This window comes from Moschus berezovskii, chromosome X (assembly GCF_049115385.1).
Source record: "Moschus berezovskii isolate FMDL1 chromosome X, NW_MosBer_1.0, whole genome shotgun sequence".
NCBI lineage: Eukaryota > Metazoa > Chordata > Mammalia > Artiodactyla > Moschidae > Moschus > Moschus berezovskii.
In genome coordinates this window covers 30203630-30223674 of record NC_142488.1, presented here as the reverse complement: position 1 = coordinate 30223674, position 20045 = coordinate 30203630, and the positions used below count along the sequence as shown (strand labels likewise).

General features: G+C 38.6%; 1 protein-coding gene across 6 annotated transcripts in view; it reads left to right on the top strand.

The window, feature by feature from the left end:
* DMD (dystrophin) overlaps window positions 1-20045 on the top strand; it is a 2246075-nt gene that overhangs the window by 969404 nt on the left and 1256626 nt on the right. For all 6 annotated transcript variants that reach the window (XM_055393453.2, XM_055393450.2, XM_055393451.2 and 3 more), the window contains one exon: window positions 16905-17077. In XM_055393453.2, the coding sequence (XP_055249428.2) occupies window positions 16905-17077 (173 nt within the window). The remainder of the gene's footprint in view (window positions 1-16904; window positions 17078-20045) is intronic.

The window sequence follows — 20045 nt, the reverse complement described above, 5'->3', positions numbered from 1 at the left end:
CAATGAACGAATGGATGATAGTCTGTTAAATCCAGATATAAAGTCTGTGACTGAAGAGGACCGAGCATTAATCAACCTCCTAGTGACAAGATTTTTTTCAAAAAGAGAAACGAAATTAACCTCCTTTACATTATGAGATCAAACTAGTCAATACTAAAGGAACTCAACCCTGAATATTCATTGGAAGTCCTGATACTGAAGCTGAAGTGCCAATATTTTGGCCACCTGATGCAAAGAGTCGACTCATTGGAAAAGACCCTGATGCTGGGAAAAATTGAAGGCAAAAGAAGAGGGTGGCAGAGGATGAGATGGTTAGATAGCATCACAAACTCAATGGACATGAATCTGAACAAACTCTGGGAGATAGTGGAGGATAGGCGCCTAGCATTCTGCAAAGAGTCAGACATGATGAGTGAATAGCAACAGCATGAAGTCCAAACTCATTGAGTTAAATCGTGCAGACATGTGAATTCTAACAAACTAAAGCATATATACCAGCATGGAGAAATTTGCTCTAGGTTTGTACACATTGAATTTTATACCAATCATTTATGAAAGCATGTGGCAAGAAACCCTTGGCTTGCATTATATGGTTATGGTAAACAGTAGGCTTGAGAGGTTGCCAGGGCACTGGATTTGAATATTAAAGAATTAAATTTAGACACTGAATCTTTTTTGTTCTTTATGAATGACTATTTTTATTTCACTATTGTATTATAACCATTCTTGGTTTCTCAAAGACCAAGGAGAGCCAGAGAAAGGGTGATTTTTTTTTAATTGGAGGATAATTACTTTACAAAATTGTGGTGGTTTCTGCCATACTTCAACATGAATCAGCCATAGGTATACATATGTCCTATCCCTCTTAAACCTCCCTCCCACCTGCCTCCCCATACCACCCCTAGTGCCCTGGGTAAGTCATATAAAATTCCAAGTCTCAGTGTTTTTAACATTGAAATTAGAGCAATAATACCTGCCCCAGCCTCCTCAACAGTGATATTGTGAAGATGGAGTGAAATTATGTAGGATTATACAGAAAAATTCTTGTAAATTATTCTTGTAAATAATTATATAAGTTTTAAGTTTTATAAAACCCACATTACTTCACTATATATCTAAAATATTAAAAATATTGTAAATTAAATTTCCAAGTAAATAGTCCTTAAAAATTGCCTTTAATGATGTGGTGAAACATAAAATTTCATATTTATAAGTTAAAAAAAAACAAGCTTTAAATAAAATGTTAATGGTAACATAAAGTTATTCCCAGGTTTGGCAAGTAGCCTAACAGTAAAAATAAAAAAAATACAGTTTACACGAAGAGAATGCACATAGCTAAAAACATTTGAATGACTATTTTTATTTCACTATTGCATTATAACCATTCTTGGTTTTTCAAAGACCAAGGAGAGCCAGAGAAAGGGTGTATTTTTTTTTTAATTGGAGGATAATTACTTTACAAAATTGTGGTGGTTTCTGCCATACTTCAACATGAATCAGCCATAGGTATACATATGTCCTATCCCTCTTAAACCTCCCTCCCACCTGCCTCCCCATACCACCCGTAGTGTCCTGGGTAAGTCATATAAAATTTCTGCTTCTACAGAAATTTTGGTTAAGAATCTTATTTACTTTCAATGATATTTACTGTATTTCCAAAGCTACGTGTTACTTATTCACAGGTAAAACTTTTCATTCTCCTATTAATTTTAGGTCCAAATGAATATTTTTTTTAATATTTAATATTAAAGATTCAGACTTTAAGTTGTTCCAAGTTTCCATGCTACATGGCTTTTACCAAGAATAGGATGCTATTTTTTAGATTGTTGTTGTTGTTATATGTGGAGTTTTATTTTCAATGAAATATGCTGAATTCATTTTTTTTCCTAATCCTGTTTCAGTAATTTAGAATCCTTTGTTCTGAGTTCAGAATTATTACTTGAACTATTCAAAAGCACTGAAGCTCTAAGTGAAGGATAGTTTAATGGATAGTGTTTTTCTTTTTGCCTTGCAATTCTGAAATTTATGCTTTTTTTTTCTTTTGCCTTTTAAAAAAGCTGATCTGTATCCATTTTCTTGCTTAAAATGGTAATCATGAGCATGTTGATACTTTGATAACATTAAACTAAACCTTATAAATTGGCATTATATGGGTAAAAGTATTCAAACCTGGCAATTGCATATAGTTCAATCTACTACAATGACTTTTACCCACGTCTGCTTATTTCTGAACTCTAGTGCATATAGTTAAACAGTCAAGGAAAAAATCAAGAACTTTGTATTGTAAATCACATAATTAATTCAGTTCAGTTCAGTCGCTCAGTCATGTCCGACTCTCCGCGACCCCATGAATCACAGCACACCAGGCCTCCCTGTCCATCACCAACTCCCGGAGGTCACTCAAACTCATGTCCACAGAGTCGGTGATGCCATCCAGCCATCTCATTCTCGGTCGTCCCCTTCTCCTCCCGCCCCCAACCCTTCCCAGCATAGTCTTTTCCAGTGAGTCAACTCGTCGCATGAGGTGGCCAAAGTATTGCAGTTTCAGCTTTAGCATCAGTCCTTCCAATGAACACCCAGGATTGATCTCCTTTAGAATGGACTGGTTGGATCTCCTTGCAGTACAAGGGACTCTCAAGAGTCTTCTCCAACACCACAGTTCAAAAGCATCAGTTCTTCAGCGATCAGCTTTCTTCACAGTCCAACTCTCACATCCATACATGACCATAATTAATTAATGGATACCAATTATTACCAGTTTCCAAATTGAATTTTCCAAACCTCAGGCAAAACATTAAAGGATGTTCTCACCATTAGGGAAATGTCTAGGTTTTAAAAAACATAACAAAAGAAGGTTAAGAGTTAAGATCCCTCTCATATAACATGTGTTGTTTTGTTGTTTGTTGGTTTTATTAAATTTGTGCATTTAGATTCAGAACAATTGTATGGATAAATGGTTTTGCTTTTCTATCCCAATATAAAATACTATGATAGAAAGCATGTTCTCCCAATATCAAAAACATTAACCATTTATAAAATGTGCAAAGTATTGCCAAATCTGTTTCCTATTTTTCCCAAATGGTGCACTGGCATTTGTGTTAATTTGTACGAATTTAATTACATTCCATCTTGAATAATTGTTATCTATGAACTTGCTTAATCGCACATACTGATTTTTTGTTCTTTATCAAAATAATAAGATGCTCATGATTGAATATTTAAATAGGATAAAGGAGTATCAAGTGAAAAGAAGAAAGAAAAGCATCCTGTCCGTATTTTCCAATCCCATCCCTCAGCAGTAATCAGTTTTCACATTTCCCTGGATTACTGTAATGCCATAGAGTGTTTCTCTGTAAAAGCTATCTGCCCTTCCTTTGCTCAGTTACACAAGACTTAAAAGCATGTCCTGGTGCTAAAAATTTTGGAAACATAGAATGCCATATGTCTAATTTTTAATGATGAGGAAAGCATTTGCTTCTATGCAACTCTCCTTTACCATGAGCAAGAGCCAATTTTTCTTTCAAGATTTTTTTTTTCTAAAAAGATTTTGACAATATGTGCAACTTAATGCAAAATGTACCAATCACAAAAGGACTTACAAAGTCACTTTCTGTTTAGAAAGTGAAGAGGAACTCAAAAGCCTCTTGATGAAAGTGAAAGAGGAGAGTGAAAAGGTTGGCTTGAAGCTCAACATTCAGAAAACAAAGATCATGGCATCTGGTCCCATCACTTCATGGAAAATAGATGGAAAAACAGTGGAAACAGTGTCAGACTTTATTTTTTTGGGCTCCAAAATCACTGCAGATGCTGATTGCAGCCATGAAATTAAAAGACGCTTGCTCCTTGGAAGGAAAGTTATGACCAACCTTGATAGTATTTTAAAAAGCAGAGACATTACTTTGCCAACCAAGGTCCGTCTAGTCAAGGCAATGGTTTTTCCCGTGGTCATGTATGGATGTGAGAGTTGGACTGTGAAGAAAGCTGATCGCCGAAGAATCGATGCTTTTGAACTGTGGTGTTGGAGAAGACTCTTGAGAGTCCCTTGGACTGCAAGGAGATCCAACCAGTCCATTCTAGAGGAGATCGATCCTGGATGTTCATTGGAGGGACTGATGCTAAAGCTGAAACTGCAATACTTTGGCCACCTCATGCGACGAGTTGACTCACTGGAAAAGACTCTGATGCTAGGAGGGATTGGGGGTGGGAGGAGATGGGGACGACAGAGAATGAGATGGCTGGATGGCATCACCGACTCTGTGGACATGAGTTTGAGTGTACTCCGGGAGTTGGTGATGGACAGGGAGGCCTGGCGTGCTGTGATTCATTGGGTCGCGGAGAGTCGGACATGACTGAGCGACTGAACTGAACTGAACTGAACTGAATGGACTAGAGGTGTCGTCTTTGAGGAACAATTGGAGCAGTGGAGTACAGATTTTGCATTTGGTGCTTGTGGCATTTCTTGTTGGTGCTCTGTGGCATCTGAGAAACTAGGCATAATTCTAAAAGCACTCTGTCTATTGTTAGATATCTCAGGTACTATGAGGTAACCATGGAGAGGCTTGGCCAGGAATACAGAGAGATTGTTATCCCACTGTTTACTCTTAACAGCTAAATAACCAATAAAAGTAAAACAGAATAAACAGGGAGATATCCAAAGTACTCACAACATCTGTTCAGGCCTGAATGTGTGTCCACAATGGTTCGAGAACAATGTAACAAACCTTAACGGTTCAATGGTTCCATTCAAATTGATTTTCATAAACAGGTTAAGATTCAGAGCTTCAACTAAGCTTTTCACTTCAAATGAACACATACATAGTGAGGCCTGAATACTGCATTTAACTCTCTAAAAGAGAAATGGAAAATATGGTCCCTGTGCTCTGGTAATTTGTAACGTTAATTGAATACACAGGTCAGACTTATACAAACAAGTTAGAAAGTAATAAAAGTAGAAAAGACATAATGCAGCCAAAATACCTAGTATAAGGCATGAGTGTTACTCAATTTGTGAAAAGTAGAAAGCCATGTGGACTTCCCAGGTGACTCAGTGGTAAAGAACTCTTGCCTGCCAATGCAGGAGACATGGGTTTGATCCCTAGGTCAGGAATATCCTCTGGAGAACAAAGTGGCAACCCACTCCAACATTCTTGCCTAGGAAATCCCATGGACAGAAGAGCCTGGCAAGCTACATTCCGTGGGGTCACAGAAGAGTCAGACACAACTTAGAGGCTAAACAACAACAGAAAATCAATGTAGAGAGCAGAAACTGAGAATAATTTTATTGAGGAGAAAGCCTTTGAAATATTCATGCTTTGAATACAAGTGACATTTGGACAATACTAGTAGCTACCACTTATTATGTGCCAAGGACACATTCTAAAATTTTGCTATGATAACTTGTCACCACAAAAACCCTATTAAGAAAGCACTATTATACCTGTATTCTGAACTATACAAGCTGGACATAATGGTTTGGTTCAGAGTGCTGGGAGTGTCTAATTCTGAATACATTCTCAAGGTATAGAGTTCATAGGATTTGGTGGCCAATTATATGTGGGTTGATAGAAGATTCAAGGATAACACTAAGAATTTTAACATGAACAGCTGAGACAGTGGAGCGGCCATTAACTATAACATGTTGAAAATTGCAAGACAAACAAGGAAGGGTACAAGGTTGAGTTTAAGTTTGGTTTTGATGTGTTAAGTTTGAGATGTAGACATCAAGAAATATATTGAATATCTCTTGGATATATAGAATAAGTTATGTTCAAGAGGTCTTTGCAGTTAGAGATAAAAATTTAGGAATCATTCTTCCACACTTGCTCACAAAATATGGGTTTTTCTGATGTCCCCTTTCTAGCCCTCTTTCCTATAACCCCACTTCTATAGATAGTCTCAGCCACTCCCATGGTCTAAATATCGTTTGGACACAAATGGATCTTATTGGTGGAAATGGAAAACAGGATAGGCAAGATGTCAAGATGGCGTCGTAGAATCACTGCTCATAGTGCCCAGTAGTGGGGCATTGGCACATGTAGGGACTCAACCATTGAATGATTGACTCTGCTGAAAGCTACAGCAAAGTGCTTATGGGCTAACAGAAAAAGGGGGACTTTGACTTTCTGGTTCACTGTTGTATTCCCAGTATATAGACTGTATCAGGCACATGGCAGATTTTCAACAGATATTTGTTGAGTTAATGAATGAAGTCAGACCTGCAGCTCTCAGAGAAGTAGAGAGAAACCTGAGGCCTAGCAGAACGTGGTAAGACTACAGAGGCCAGGGCTGTGTGGTGAAGGCCATATTTAACAGTGATGAATGCTGCAGAGTCAGGAAAAAGATGCGATCAAGAAGCTATTAGTGAACCAAATAGAAATTTTCCTCAGAAAGTAAATAGAGTTAAGAAAAAAAAAAAAGTGAATCACAGGTGTTTTATAGCCATCTGCTCACATTAAGTCATTTTGAGTCGTAAAAGATGAAGAATCACTAGAAAGCAATGTTATAATTTGTAAATTAAGTTCAATATACTTCAAACCAGAATATAATTGAAATATGTAAGTCACTTTTCAGGGAAAATACACTCAACAATCAATTTCATATTATCTTTTATTTTACTTATTGTGTTATATATCTGAGACTGTATTGTTTCAATTTTAAGGTAGCTTTTTTTTTTGCTTATGGAAACAGTCTTACTAAGGGAACACTGACAAAATTTGAAGTAAATATTTTATAAATAATTTATAAATATTTTATTACAAACCTTAAAATAGAAGGTAAAATTTCAGATTAATGTTTGTATACACATCCTATGATCGAACAATTATTTAAAACCTTTCCTCAGAGTTTTAAACTCACAAAACTGTGTTTGACCTGACTTCTTGGTGTAAAACAGGACTAAGCATACCTACATGTTATAGACATTCTCATTTTTTGATTGTGTGCCAAAGTTTGTGCAAGTGCTGAACTGAACTCTGTTGTTTATGGGTGAAATGCCCATTTATTTTCATGACTACATGGAAGTCACAACAGCAATATGAATTTCAAATGGCACTTTTAGAAATAGAAATCATACAGGCATGTTTCAGAGTAAATATGAAACAAATAACTTGCTTTAAGAGGACACATTAAACATTCACTAAGTTCTTGTTTAAGTTTATTGTCATCAGAAATGATTACTAATATGTTCAGTTTATCAGCTGTCAGTGTTTCCTACTCTAGCCCTGTCCAGTTTCTTCAGTATCTTGTTTGACATTCATATAAATAGATTTAACATTTACGTGGGAAAAGGCATGCTTTGTAATGAAACATTCTGACAGCAAGGAAGTAGTTGTCACTTTATACTAAATGGAAGAAAAACCAAAAATCAGAAATGTGCCCATTATGGTAGAGAACAGATCCTCATTAAATTAGTAGTTATATGAGGCCTTTATCTCAGCCTGATTAGTTGGCAAATAGGTCCCTTGTTTGGTTTACTAGATCAATTGTCTGTAGTCTCTAGTTTCTCTTTTTTAGCTCATTAAAAACACTTATAGATTCCAATTGGATTCTCTTCTGAAATTGAGACCCACATTTCTAAATATTATTTTATCTCAAACTGAGGCCTATATTATGCTGGCTGTGAAACCAATGAGCTCTTATTTAAACAACATGCTTTTCACCTAGAAATGTGCATTACAGCAGTATGGTTCACTATCTTCTGTTTTTCCTTATTTTACATATTCAGGCTTTTTACTTTCAATTTTGAAAGTTACTTTCCAATCAAAATTTTCTCTATCAAAATAAATAAGGATCTCATTTAACTTACTTGATTCTAGGAGCCAGAGTGGCAAGGATGCTATTTTGAAATATTAAGGACTTAAATTATATAGACTCATGCTTTCCAGACATTGAAATTTCCATTTCCAGGAAGTGTGTCTAACAAATAAACGTCTCATCGAATTGAAATTGGGAGCAGGGAGGTCAATTCATAGGGGCATGTCAACATCAAGAAAGAAGTTAACTAGTAAGTAGGTACTTCCTCATTTTGCCATCATATTTCAGGTAAGATAAGGAACTATTCTGCAAGAGAAATGGAAATAATATACTCTATAGTGATCCTGGGGATTTCTCTATCTCCATAGCAACTACAGAGACTATGGTTTCCTTTTTAGAGGGTCAGAAACTATAAAGATCACTTATTTCTAGACAAACCAAAATAGTAAAAAGCTATAAAAGATCTCATCTCTGACTTTAAACTGTGGAAATTGCTACAGAATTTTCTTTGGTGCATATACCATTTTGTTTTCTGTGTGCAGTGCCTCAGGGACAAGAGTATGTTTAGGGACTTTAAAAAGGATTTCCTGGACTCCAGCCAACTTTGACAGCATTCTGAAAGAATGCACCAAGGAGCTATTATCTAGATATCCAGGGAGTATGACATCTTCTGCCCCAGTTTTTGCTTTTTGCTTTTCTCATTTAAGATAGAAAGTTTTCCTGCTTTGGCAATGTGCTGCCCTGCATTGCTAAAACTGTTCACAACTCGATTCTGAGCAATTCTACCACTTCCCAGAGAACTGGGAGCTCTCCAGAGATTTGGATTAAAAATCAGGAAGCTTTGCAAGGTCAAATCATCTGAGAGAGAATATATATTCTCTCTCACACACCCCACATCCAAACCATAAAAGAATTTCTTTTAGACCAGTAGAGAAGATACTCCCACCCTTCTCTTTGATTTTATCCCCATAGGAAATGACAACTATTCATTGTAAGTGTCTAGAATCCCAACATGCAGACAAATGGAGCTGGTTGCCCCAGTGTGAATTTCAGTACTAAGCCTATCAGCGAGCTGAATGGTTGGTATCAAGTGGAGAACGTATAAGAGTTCTGGATTTTTGCCCTTGGGCTTGCAGCCATGCAAACCTGGAGTCTGTGACTTACATCAGCAAGAATCTAGCCAGTGTAAGCATTGGGGAAGGTCATTTGGTCAGTAGAGTTAACAGAAGCAGCAGAGAAAGTCATGTTGGTGCATGTTCCTGGCACATGAACTAATCTAGCTAGTGTGTGCATGCGTGCTTAGTCATGTATGACTGTATGAGACCCCATGGACCGTAGCCTGCCAGGCTCCTCTGTCCATGGGATTCTACAGGAAGGAATACTGGAGTGGGTTGTCATGTCCTCTTCCAGGAACTCTTCCTGACCCAGGGATTGAACTCATATCTCTTGCATTTGCTGCATTGGCAGGTGGATTCTTTCGTACTGTACCATCTGGGAAGCCCCAATCCAGCTAGTTGGGTAGCCCTAAATATCCCACATAAGACTATAGGCTCAGAATGAATTTTTACCAGGTGAATAAAAGAAAGAACGTAAGAGGCTTTCTTGAGTTCAGTAACCTCTAAGGCATTGATAACATATCCAAGATCCATCCTGTCTTTTAAACATTTTTGTTTTAGTATCTGTTTTCATTTTATTAAACTTTTCCTCCATAAAGAAGTGTCTTATGTGAAATAAAACAAACTGTAGTGTCGTACTAGGTTATTTTAAATCTTGTAGTGAAAGAGGATGACTTTGGAACACAGTCTTCTCTGTCCAGAGTTACATTTCCACACTTTCAAGATGCTGAGTTTGCTCTCGATAAGATCACCAATCACCTCCCACATTTCCACAGTTGACCTTTTACTCCTGTTTCTAGATGCATTTGACTTGTTGGCAGCTCCCTCCCTCTCTCTCGATATTCATTCTTCCTTTGTTTTTTTTTTTCCATTTATTTTTTATTGGAGGCTAATTATTTTACAATATTATATTTGTTGGTTTTGCCATACATTGACATGAATCTGCCCCGGGTGTATATGAGTTCCCCTTTCTGAACCCCCCTCCCACCTCCCTCCTCCCCTTATCCTCCCTCTGGGTCATCCCCGCACTCCAGCACCGAGCATCCTGTATCATGCATTGACCCTGAACTGGTGATTCATTTCACATATGATAATATACATGTTAATACATACATTACTCTTCTGGTTCTTCTCCAAGGTCTGATGAGATCTGCTCTTTGGACATATTCATCTCCAACCTCTACGTCTGCTTTCCACAAAGGTTCATCCTTAGGCAAAACAAACATTTCTGAGCAATTTTCCCATCTCTCCTACAATTAAACAATACCTACTCTATTCCCCTGAATAGCCATTCTGTATGTAACACAGGCAGAACAGTTATATCCTGCATTTTCTTCAGAAGAGTAATGTCACAGGCTATTTTCTGTGTTGGCATGCCTTCCTTTTCCTCATATGGTAATCCTTTGTCTCTCAGATAAATATCCTGACTACAGAGTTAAATTGACTTGCTTAACAACAACAACAAAAAACTTGAAACCTTCTAATCACAAGGTATTCATGGACTTGAAGACAACACTGGGGAATTGTATAAATAATCTCTCCCTCTTCCCCACCCCCTCTCTCTCTGAAATTCATTCACACCACCCATAACCATCATGTCTAAATGACTAGCAGACCTGACAACACAACTCTTTTCCTTAGGGTCTCAAGGTGAGCACTGACTTTCCCCTTACAAGTGACATTATCTATATCCTCACCAGCTTCCCCCAAGACAAGTCCTCATGCACCGCAGTCATGAAGGCAGACTCTGAAGCAAACTCCACCAGTCTGACTGGGAAGGTGCAGGCTCAGCAACAGGCATTCCCTGTATAGCCTCGTCTCCATTTCAGACATGTTTGAGATCCTCCCCAATTTTGCCTGCGAGTTGGCCAACATATTCATTTTATTGGTACTTGTTCAGTTTTTATGTTTATACAGTTGACTCTTGAACAGCCTGGGTTTTTGTTGTTGTTGTTGTTGTTAAGCAAGTCAATTTAACTCTATGGTCAGGATATTTATCTGCGTGACCAAGGATTACCATATGAAGGAAAGGAAGGCATGCCAACATAGAAAATAGCCTTTTTATGTTTTCCATAGAAAATACTATAGAGCTGCACTTTGCTGGTAGCTCAGACAGTAGACAAATCTGCCTGCAATGCGTGAGAACTAGGTTTCATCCCTGGGTCAGGAAGATCCCCTGGAGCAGGGAATGACTACCCACTCCAGTATTCTTGCCTAAAAAATTCCATGGACAGAGGAGCCTGGCGGGCTACAGTTCTTGCGGTCACAAAGAGTCAGACACAACTGAGCAGCCAACACTTTCGCTTTGACTATAGAACTATACAATCTGTCATTGGAAAAATCCACAGATGCTGAGCAACTGTGGATATTGAGGGCCAACTATAAATTATACACGGATTAACCCTCATGTTATTCAAGGGTCTACTTTATTTATCCTGACAGCATATGATCTCTGGATCAGAGAACACACAAGTGATTACTCGAGAGCATCTTAGTACACGTCCTCATGCCCCAAATCCCCATGAGACGAGAGGTGAGGGCCAGATGTTTACCTGTGCATCTATGGGTTACCGTACAAGAGGCAAAACTCAGTATCAGAAACATCAGAGCTTATATAAGGGAGTTGGCATATCTGATAGAGACAGAAAGAGAGACATGGAGGGACTTGGGTGTCAGAAGGGAGAGAGGGGGTGAAGATAGAGAAACAGAGACCTTTGCTCTCCTCTCCAGAGAGGGGGGCAGGTCTCTCTCTGTTATCCTCAGAAGGTAAGTTGGAATGTAAGCAAAGGTATCCAAGGAAGCTTCTGGGTCTCCCTGAAATAATACACTAATCTCAGCTCCAAGGTATATTTGCTGTTCAATGATCCTTTAACCCAGATACCATTGTTCTTTGCTCAGAAAGCCTAGAACATGTGGAAATGGGAGAAAATATATGACCCAACTGTGTTTGTCATCTCATATCCCCTTCTCAAAATCTGATGCCAGCTGCCTATTGAATACCTATAGCCTGATGACCCAAAGGCTTTTCATTGTCATCATACACAAACACACACAGACACACACAAGCATGTACACACAGAACCTGTTCATCCATCTGCAGTCCTTTTACTCAGATACCAGTATTCATTCAGAAGCTCAGGCCAGAAACCTGGGAGCGAGAGTCATTCTGCCTCTTCACTCAATACACAGTCACTGACTTCTGCCAAGTATCCTTCCTAAACAGCTTTCTCAATTCAACTCAAATATGGAGGCCGACTCGTTTTATTACATTAATAATATTTTAAGTTTTGAGATGTAGAATACAGTGCTATGTGTGCTTTCCTTGAAAAGAATTCACGTATATTGGAAACATGATGAAGATTTTTTGGATAAGTGAATAAAATATTATATCAATTTGTTCAAAATAATACAGTTGAGGTGAATGAGTGGACATATACAGTGAAACAGTGTTGCCCTTGGTTTTATAAGTGTTGGCAGTAGATGATAGATTCATGGGGGCTATTTGTACTGTTTTCTTTTTTTTTTTCTTTTCTGTTTTTGTATATATTTGAAATTCATGTACATGTCTGTGTATGTGTGAGACGGTTCCCCACTGTCTACTGAATTGCATGCAGTATTTTTAAAGCACATTGGTAATTATCTCCAGCTGCTATTTCCGGACCCATCTTCCCTGATCCTATGTTTCTGAAAAGTCAGATATGACTGCTCATGTTTCCTATCTTTGCATATGTATTAGCTGCTAAGTATGACATCCTTCCCACTTCAGCTATTCAGCTATGTATATCTACCCCAAATCCTACTTCCTTTATGAACCCTTTCCTTGGTTTGTGACCACATATATGATTCATTCCTTCTCTGAACTTTGAAAAAACATTTGGTACCATTTAGATCACTCATCAAATAATTTCTGAACATTTAGCTGGGATTTCTACACTATAACTGTTTCCTTCAGTTTTCCTCCCTTACGTTCTCTTACCACACCCTCCCTTACCACCTCAATAAGGCCAATTCAAAACTTACTCAAAACAAGTAAATCTGTGCTTCACCTACCTTTGCTTTCTCCATATTGATCCTTATACATAAAAGAACTCAGTAAATGTTTACTCAATTGACTTGTCTTTGATAATTCAGATAAGCAAAATAACCAAATTCATGCTTGCAAGTCTAGACAAATATGGAAGATTTTGGCATTTTTTGAACACTGATATATTTTTTTAAGTTATTATATAATGACATTTTGTTTTTCCCCCTTAAATACAATCTATATTTAAAAATTATGGAGTTGATTTTTGTGATACTTTAACTTATTCAACACAAATGCACTGGGTACATACAGTGTACCAGGCATGTGTCCGAGATCTGGAAACCCTGCACTCATAGGGTCTAGTCTAGTGATACAGAGAAGCTAGTAGATAGGTAATCTCATATTAGTCATAAAGGCAGTGAAGGAAAATGAAAAAACAAGGAAAACAGAGCACTCAGGGCTGCTACTTAAAATGGAAAGGTAGAAAAGGCTCTTCTGATATGAAAAAGAAGTAAGAAAAACAGTCATTTAAGTTTCTTGGAGGGAAGATTTATTTTTGGCAGAAAGAACAGCAAATGCAGAAACCTCAAAGCAAGAGTACATTCAGTTGGTTTGAGGAACACAAAGAGGCAAATGAGGCTGAAATGGTGTGTACTTGGAGGAGGGCTTCCCTGGTGGCTCAGCTGGTAAAGAATCCACCTGCAATGTGGGAGACCTGGGTTTGATCCCTGGGTTGGGAAGATCCCCTGTAGAAGGGAAAGGCTAACCATTCCAGTATTCTGGCCTGAAGAATTCCATGGACTGGATAGTCCATGCTGTCACAGAGTCTGACACGACTGAGCGACTTTCACTTTTTGGAGGAGACTAAGGAAAAAGTAAGACTGGAATGGCAGGCAGCATACAACCAAGTTGTGCAGAACTTTGTAGGCCCTGATGAAGGCTCTGGGTTTGGGTGTTCCCTGGTCCAGTGACTAGGACTTGGTACTTTCACTGATGGGGCCCGAGTTTAATACCTTTTCAGGGAACTAACGTCCCACAAGTTGTGCCTTGTGGGCAAACAATAAATTTGATAAGGAGCATTTGAGAAGTGAAGTAATATGATTTGATTTGTGTTTCATACAAATTTCTTTGGCTATTGTGTGGAGAATTGATGGGAGAGGGTCAAGACAAGAAACAGGAGGGTCATTTAGGTACGAATTGAAAAATCCAGGTGAGAGACAAGGGTGGCTTTTATCAGTTATCACAAGGGAGATGATGAGAAGAGGTCAAATTCTGGACATGTTCTTGGAAGTAGAGTCTATAGGATAATCCAGTAATATGAATATAAAGATTGAAAAAGAAGGATCAAGGAGGATTCCAAGGGTGTCAACCTGAATAACTGTTAATTGTTATGCCATTTACTGAAATGAGGAAAATGATGGGAAGAGAAGGATAAGGGAGTGCTGTTCAGAATGTGGTTGGTGCTATGTTAAGTTTGAGATGCTCCTGAGACATCCAAGTGTCAAGAAAGTTGTTGGAAGTATGAGTATGGATTTCAGAGTTGAGGTCATGGCTGGAGATGTAAGTTGGGGAGTGATTGTCATATTTATTGTTCCATTACTCAGTCATGTCCAGCTCTTTGCGACCCCATTGACTTCAGCTCGCCAGGCTTCCCTATCCGTCACCGTCTCCCAGAACTTGCTCAAACTCATGTCCACTGAGTCAGTGATGCCATCCAACCATCTCATCCTCTGTCGTCCCCTTCTCCTCCTGCCTTCAATCTTTCCCAGCATCAGGGTCATTTCTAATGAGTCAGTTCTTCACATCAGGTGGCCCAAGGATTGGAGCTTCAGCTTCAGCATCAATCCTTCCAATGAAGATTCAGGGTTGATTTCATTTAGGATTGACTGGTTTGATGTCCTTGTAGTCCAAGGGACTCTCAAGAGTCTTCTCCAACACCACAGTTCAAAAATATCAATTCTTCAGTGCTCAGGCTTCTTTATGCTCCAACTCTCACATCCATACATGACCACTGGAAAAACCATAGCTTTGACTATACAGACCTTTTTCGGCAAAGTAATGTGTCTGCTTTTTATTTATTTTTAATTTTAATTTATTTATTTTAATTGGAGGCTAATTGCTTTACATTATTGTATTGGTTTTGCCATACATTGTCATGAATCTGCCCTGCTGTCTAGGTTTCCCATAGCTTTCCTTCCAAGGAGCAGGGGTCTTTTTAAAATTTAATTAATTTTTTCATTGAAGGATAATTGCTTTACAGAATTTTCTTGTTTTCTATCAAACCTTAACAAGAATCAGCCATAGGTATACATATATCACCTCCCTTTTGAACCTCCCTCCCTTTTCCTTCCCCATCCCACCCCTTAATTTCATGGATGCAGTAACCATCTATAATGATTTTGAAGTCCAAGAAAATAAAGTTTGTCACTGTTTCCATTGTTTCCCCATCTATTTGCCATGAAGTGATGGAACTGAAGGAAAATTATGACCAACATAGACAGCATATTAAAAAGCAGAGACATTACTTTGCCAACAAAGTCCATCTAGTCAAGGCTATGGTTTTTCCAGTGGTCATGTATGGATGTGAGAGTTGGATTACAAAGAAAGCTGAGCACAGAAGAATTGATGCTTTTGAAGTGTGGTGTTGGAGAAGACTCTTGAGAGTCCCTTGGACTGTAAGGAGATCCAACCAGTCTATTCTAAAGGAGATCAGTCCTGGGTGTTCATTGGAAGGACTGATGCTAAAGCTGAAACTCTAATACTTTGGCCACCTGATGTGAAGAGTTGACTCATTGGAAAAGACCCTGATGCTGGGAAAGATTGAGGGCAGGAGGAGAAGGGGACGACAGAGAATGAGATGGTTGGATGGCATCACCGACTCAATGGACATAGGTTTGGGTGGACTCCGGGAGTTGGTGATGGACAGGGAGGCCTGGCATGCTGCAGTTCATGGGGTCACAGAGAGTCAGACATGACTGAGCGACTGAACTGAACTGAACTGAACTGATGGGACCAGATGCCATATTGTTACTTTTTTGAATGTTGACTTTTAAGCCAATATCAAGAGGCTCTTTCATTCCTCTTCACTTTCTGCCATAAGGGTGGTTTTATCTGCATATCTGAGGTTATTGATATTTCTCCTGGCCATCTTGATTCCAGCTGGTGCCTTATCCAGCCCAGCAACTCGCATGATGTATTCTGTGTATAACTTAAATAACAGGGTGACACTATACAGCCTTGAAATACCCCTTTCCCAATTTGGAACCAGTCTGTTGTTCCATATCTGGTTGTAACTATTGCCTTCTTGACCTGCATACAGATTTGTAGGAGTCAGGTAAAATGGTCTGATATTCCAATCTCTTTAAGAATTTTCCACAGTTTGTTGTGATCCATACAGTCAAAGGCTTTAGTGTAGTCAGTGAAGCAGAAGTAGATGTTTTTCTGGAATTCTCTTGCTTTTTCTATGATCCAATGGATGTTGGCAGTTTGATCTCTGGTTCCTCTGACTTTACTAAATCCATCTTGAACATCTGAGAGTTCTTGGTTCACGTACTATTTGAGGCCTAGCTTGGAGAATTTTGAGCATTGCAACATAGAGATTATTTAAAGTCATGCAACCAAATAGGAGGTAATATAGATAGTCAGGAAAGATCTATGCTAGAGCACCCCAATATTAAGAGATTAGTAAGAGGAGAAAGATTCTGTAAAGGAAACTGAGAAGCTGTAGGCAAGAAGGTGGAAGAAAAAAAACAGAAGAATTCAGGTTACAGAAGCCAAACAAAGATAGAGTTTTAAGAAAGAGAGAGTGATTGCCAGTATCAAGATGAAGACTGAATTACCGATTCAAATTGGGCACGTTGAAATCAGTGGGCTTCAAGGCTAATGACTTTTAAAAGTCAGAAAATGAAAAAGGCAAGACTGTTAGTTACTCTGGGTGTTGATACATTTCCTTTCTTCTCTTTCCATAGACAACTGAGTCATTTCTGACTTGCTTTAAAATTTCAATATTGCAGAATATAAAAGACAACCTGCAACAAATCTCAGGTCGGATTGATGTCATTCACAATAAGAAGGCAGCAGCATTGCAAAGTGCCACACCCCCGGAAAAGGCGAAGCTACAGGAAGCTCTCTCCAGGCTCGACTTCCAGTGGGAAAGAGTGAACAAAATGTACAAGGACCGACAAGGGTAGGTACCACTTTCCTTTTACTAAAAGGAAATGATTATACCTATCTCCCAGGAATTCTAGAGCTCATGTCCATGCTCTTCATGAAAAAAGAGATAGGGAAGAAGAGAGGGAGATGTATCACTATCACTGGAAAAAGGTAAGTGAAATCAGAACAAATGGTGATATAGTTGAAACTAATGAGCCGAATTCAACAGATTTTTCAGAACTAAAGTTAGCATCATGTTGGAACACTATAATATCCTCAAAAATTTCAGGTCATGCCAAAACCGATTTGGTCATTGAATTGAGGTGGTTTAAATAATTGTGCCATATAATTTGTATACTTTTGGTCAACTCTGCATCCTATAGATTTATAATAGTTTGATATACATATATTAATATATTGGAAATATAAGCTAGCAACACGAAGTTGACTTTCATGTGTTGTTTCTATTTTGAAGGTGATCTTTTACATTTTATGTCTCCCTACTTTTTTCTCTCAAGGAATTTGATTTAAAATTATTAATTTAAAAAAAATTATAAAATTATTAATTTTTCATGCTTCCTTAATTAAAATATCTAATTGTTGACCAAATTTTTAAAATTCACATACATTTCTTAGCCTCAGACCACAAGAAGGTGCTGTTTCCTCTTCCAATTTTAGGTGAAACATTATAAAATTGTAATGGCTTAAAGCACTTTCTTTCAAAGAGTTGTTTCAAGAGAGTATTCTTCATTATTATTGAGGAAATAAAATCATTTTTAATAATTACAAGGAACCTCCTTAATATCTCTCATATCTGTCCATTTCTTAATGTCTTTACTTCGTTTTTGTTCTTAATTTACTACATTAGATTCCTAAATCAATACTTCCAGCATAAATCTCAGTGTTTCTAATGATCATGCCTTCTTTGCTCGCAATTATCTTTCATCCAGAATTGTTTTTCTGAAGTGTGAGAACTTAAGTGCTGTTACCTCATTCCTGTTAGAATGAAGTCTAGATTCATTAATTTGGAACAAAAGGCTTTCACATGATCCCTGCTTATGTGGTCAACCTCACTGTGTATAAATTCCTGCCTGCCTATAACTCCTCTGAATTCTGCTCTACCAATATTAACTTGATTTAAAGATTTCCAAATGTCTTCTGCCCACTCAGGCCTACCTGCCTTCAAGTCTCATGTCAAATGTTATTTCCTTCTTAAAATCCTAAAAATATTAGTTGATCTTAGAAACTTAGATATCATTTTAACATTAATATAATATAATATCAGCATACAATTTATATATTTGCAAATGTTGCCAGACTCAGTGGCTACCCGTAGAGTGGGTGCATGCTAAATCATTTCAGTTGTGTCCAACTCTTTGCAACCCCATGGACTATAGCCTGCCAGGTGCCTCTGTCCATGGGATTTCCCAGGCAAGAATACTGGAGTGAGTTGCCATGCCTTCCTCCAGGGAATCTTCCCATCCCAGGAATCAAACACATGTCTCTTACATCTCCTGAATTAACAGACAGGTTCTTTACCACCAGAACCACCTGGGATGCCCCTGCTCCAAAGTCACCTTTTCCTAGAATTTACTATAGAGCAATATTTTTTTTTTACTTTTATGTCTCCTGCACAAGCTCCTGAAAGACAGAGATATGCTTTATTTTATGTAATATGTTCAGGACTAAGATAGTACTGAGCACCAAGTGGATGTTCAGTGTATATGAACTGAATCCCCCACCAGGAAGCCTGAAAATATTTTCCCTTGGACTGTCTAATAGTTTTATCTCAACTTACTGGCAAACAGCTGGTTCCAGGGTATCCATAGCCATTCTTGATAAAGGGAAAGAAACTCAGCAGTCCTAGGTATATACTACAAAAGACCAATTTATCATTCCATCATGATATACCTCTCAGTATCCCATACTAAGTCAAAATGAACTTCTGCAAGTTACTCAATGAGGTCAGTTTCGTCACTCTCTTTTGGGGGTGCTCATTCCACATTGGGAATGTTTGCGTCTCTGCTGTCTTCTCTCAGGGTTTTCTTCCAGCCATCCAGGCCACCAACACTATCCTCTAAGAACTTTCAGGGTTCTTGGGTAGGCAGTGGCTACGTGCTTCTGAAGGCACTGACCACTCTTTCAGGAAGGCTAAGGTGAGACTTTCTGCTTTCTGAGAATTTTCCCCCACTTTCGGTCATCTTTTGTCACTGAGCTACATATTTCCTTCTGACAGTCATGCAGCTCTTTACCTTTCAGTTCACTTTCAACCATAGTCTTGAAAAGAAGCAGATCCTCTAATGCCATCCTACAGAGAGAGTAAGCTGAATTCTCACCTCAGATCTGGATGGACTCTTTCCAATGTCTGGCAAATGATGGAGTGTCACTAACCCCAGTAGACTCATTCTTTACTTATCCAGATGCTGGAAAATAATCCTCATTTTGCTCTAGTTGGACTTCTCTAGGGATTGGTCAGGAGCTGCTAAATTTCAAGTGACTGTAGCCTCAGTTCAGTTCAGTTGCTCAGTTGTGTCCGACTCTTTGCGACCCCATGAATCACAGCATGCCAGGCCTCCAACACCAACTCCCGGAGTTCACTCAAACTCATGTCCATCGAGTCGGTGATGCCATCCAGCCATCTCATTCTCTGGCATCCCCTTCTCCTCCCACCCCCAATCCCTCCCAGCATCAGGGTCTTTACCAGTGAGTCAACTCGTCGCATGAGGTGGCCAAAGTATTGGAGTTTCAGCTTTAGCATCAGTCCTTCCAATGAACACCCAGGATTGATCTCCTTTAGAATGGACTAGTTGGATCTCCTTGCAGTCCAAGGGACTCTCAAGAGTCTTCTCCAGCACCACAGTTCAAAAGCATCAATTCTTCAGCGATCAGCTTTCTTCACAGTCCAACTCTCACATCCATACATGACCACGGGAAAAACCATAGCCTTGACTAGACGGCCCTTGGTTGGCAAAGTAATGTCTCTGCTTTTGAATATGCTATCT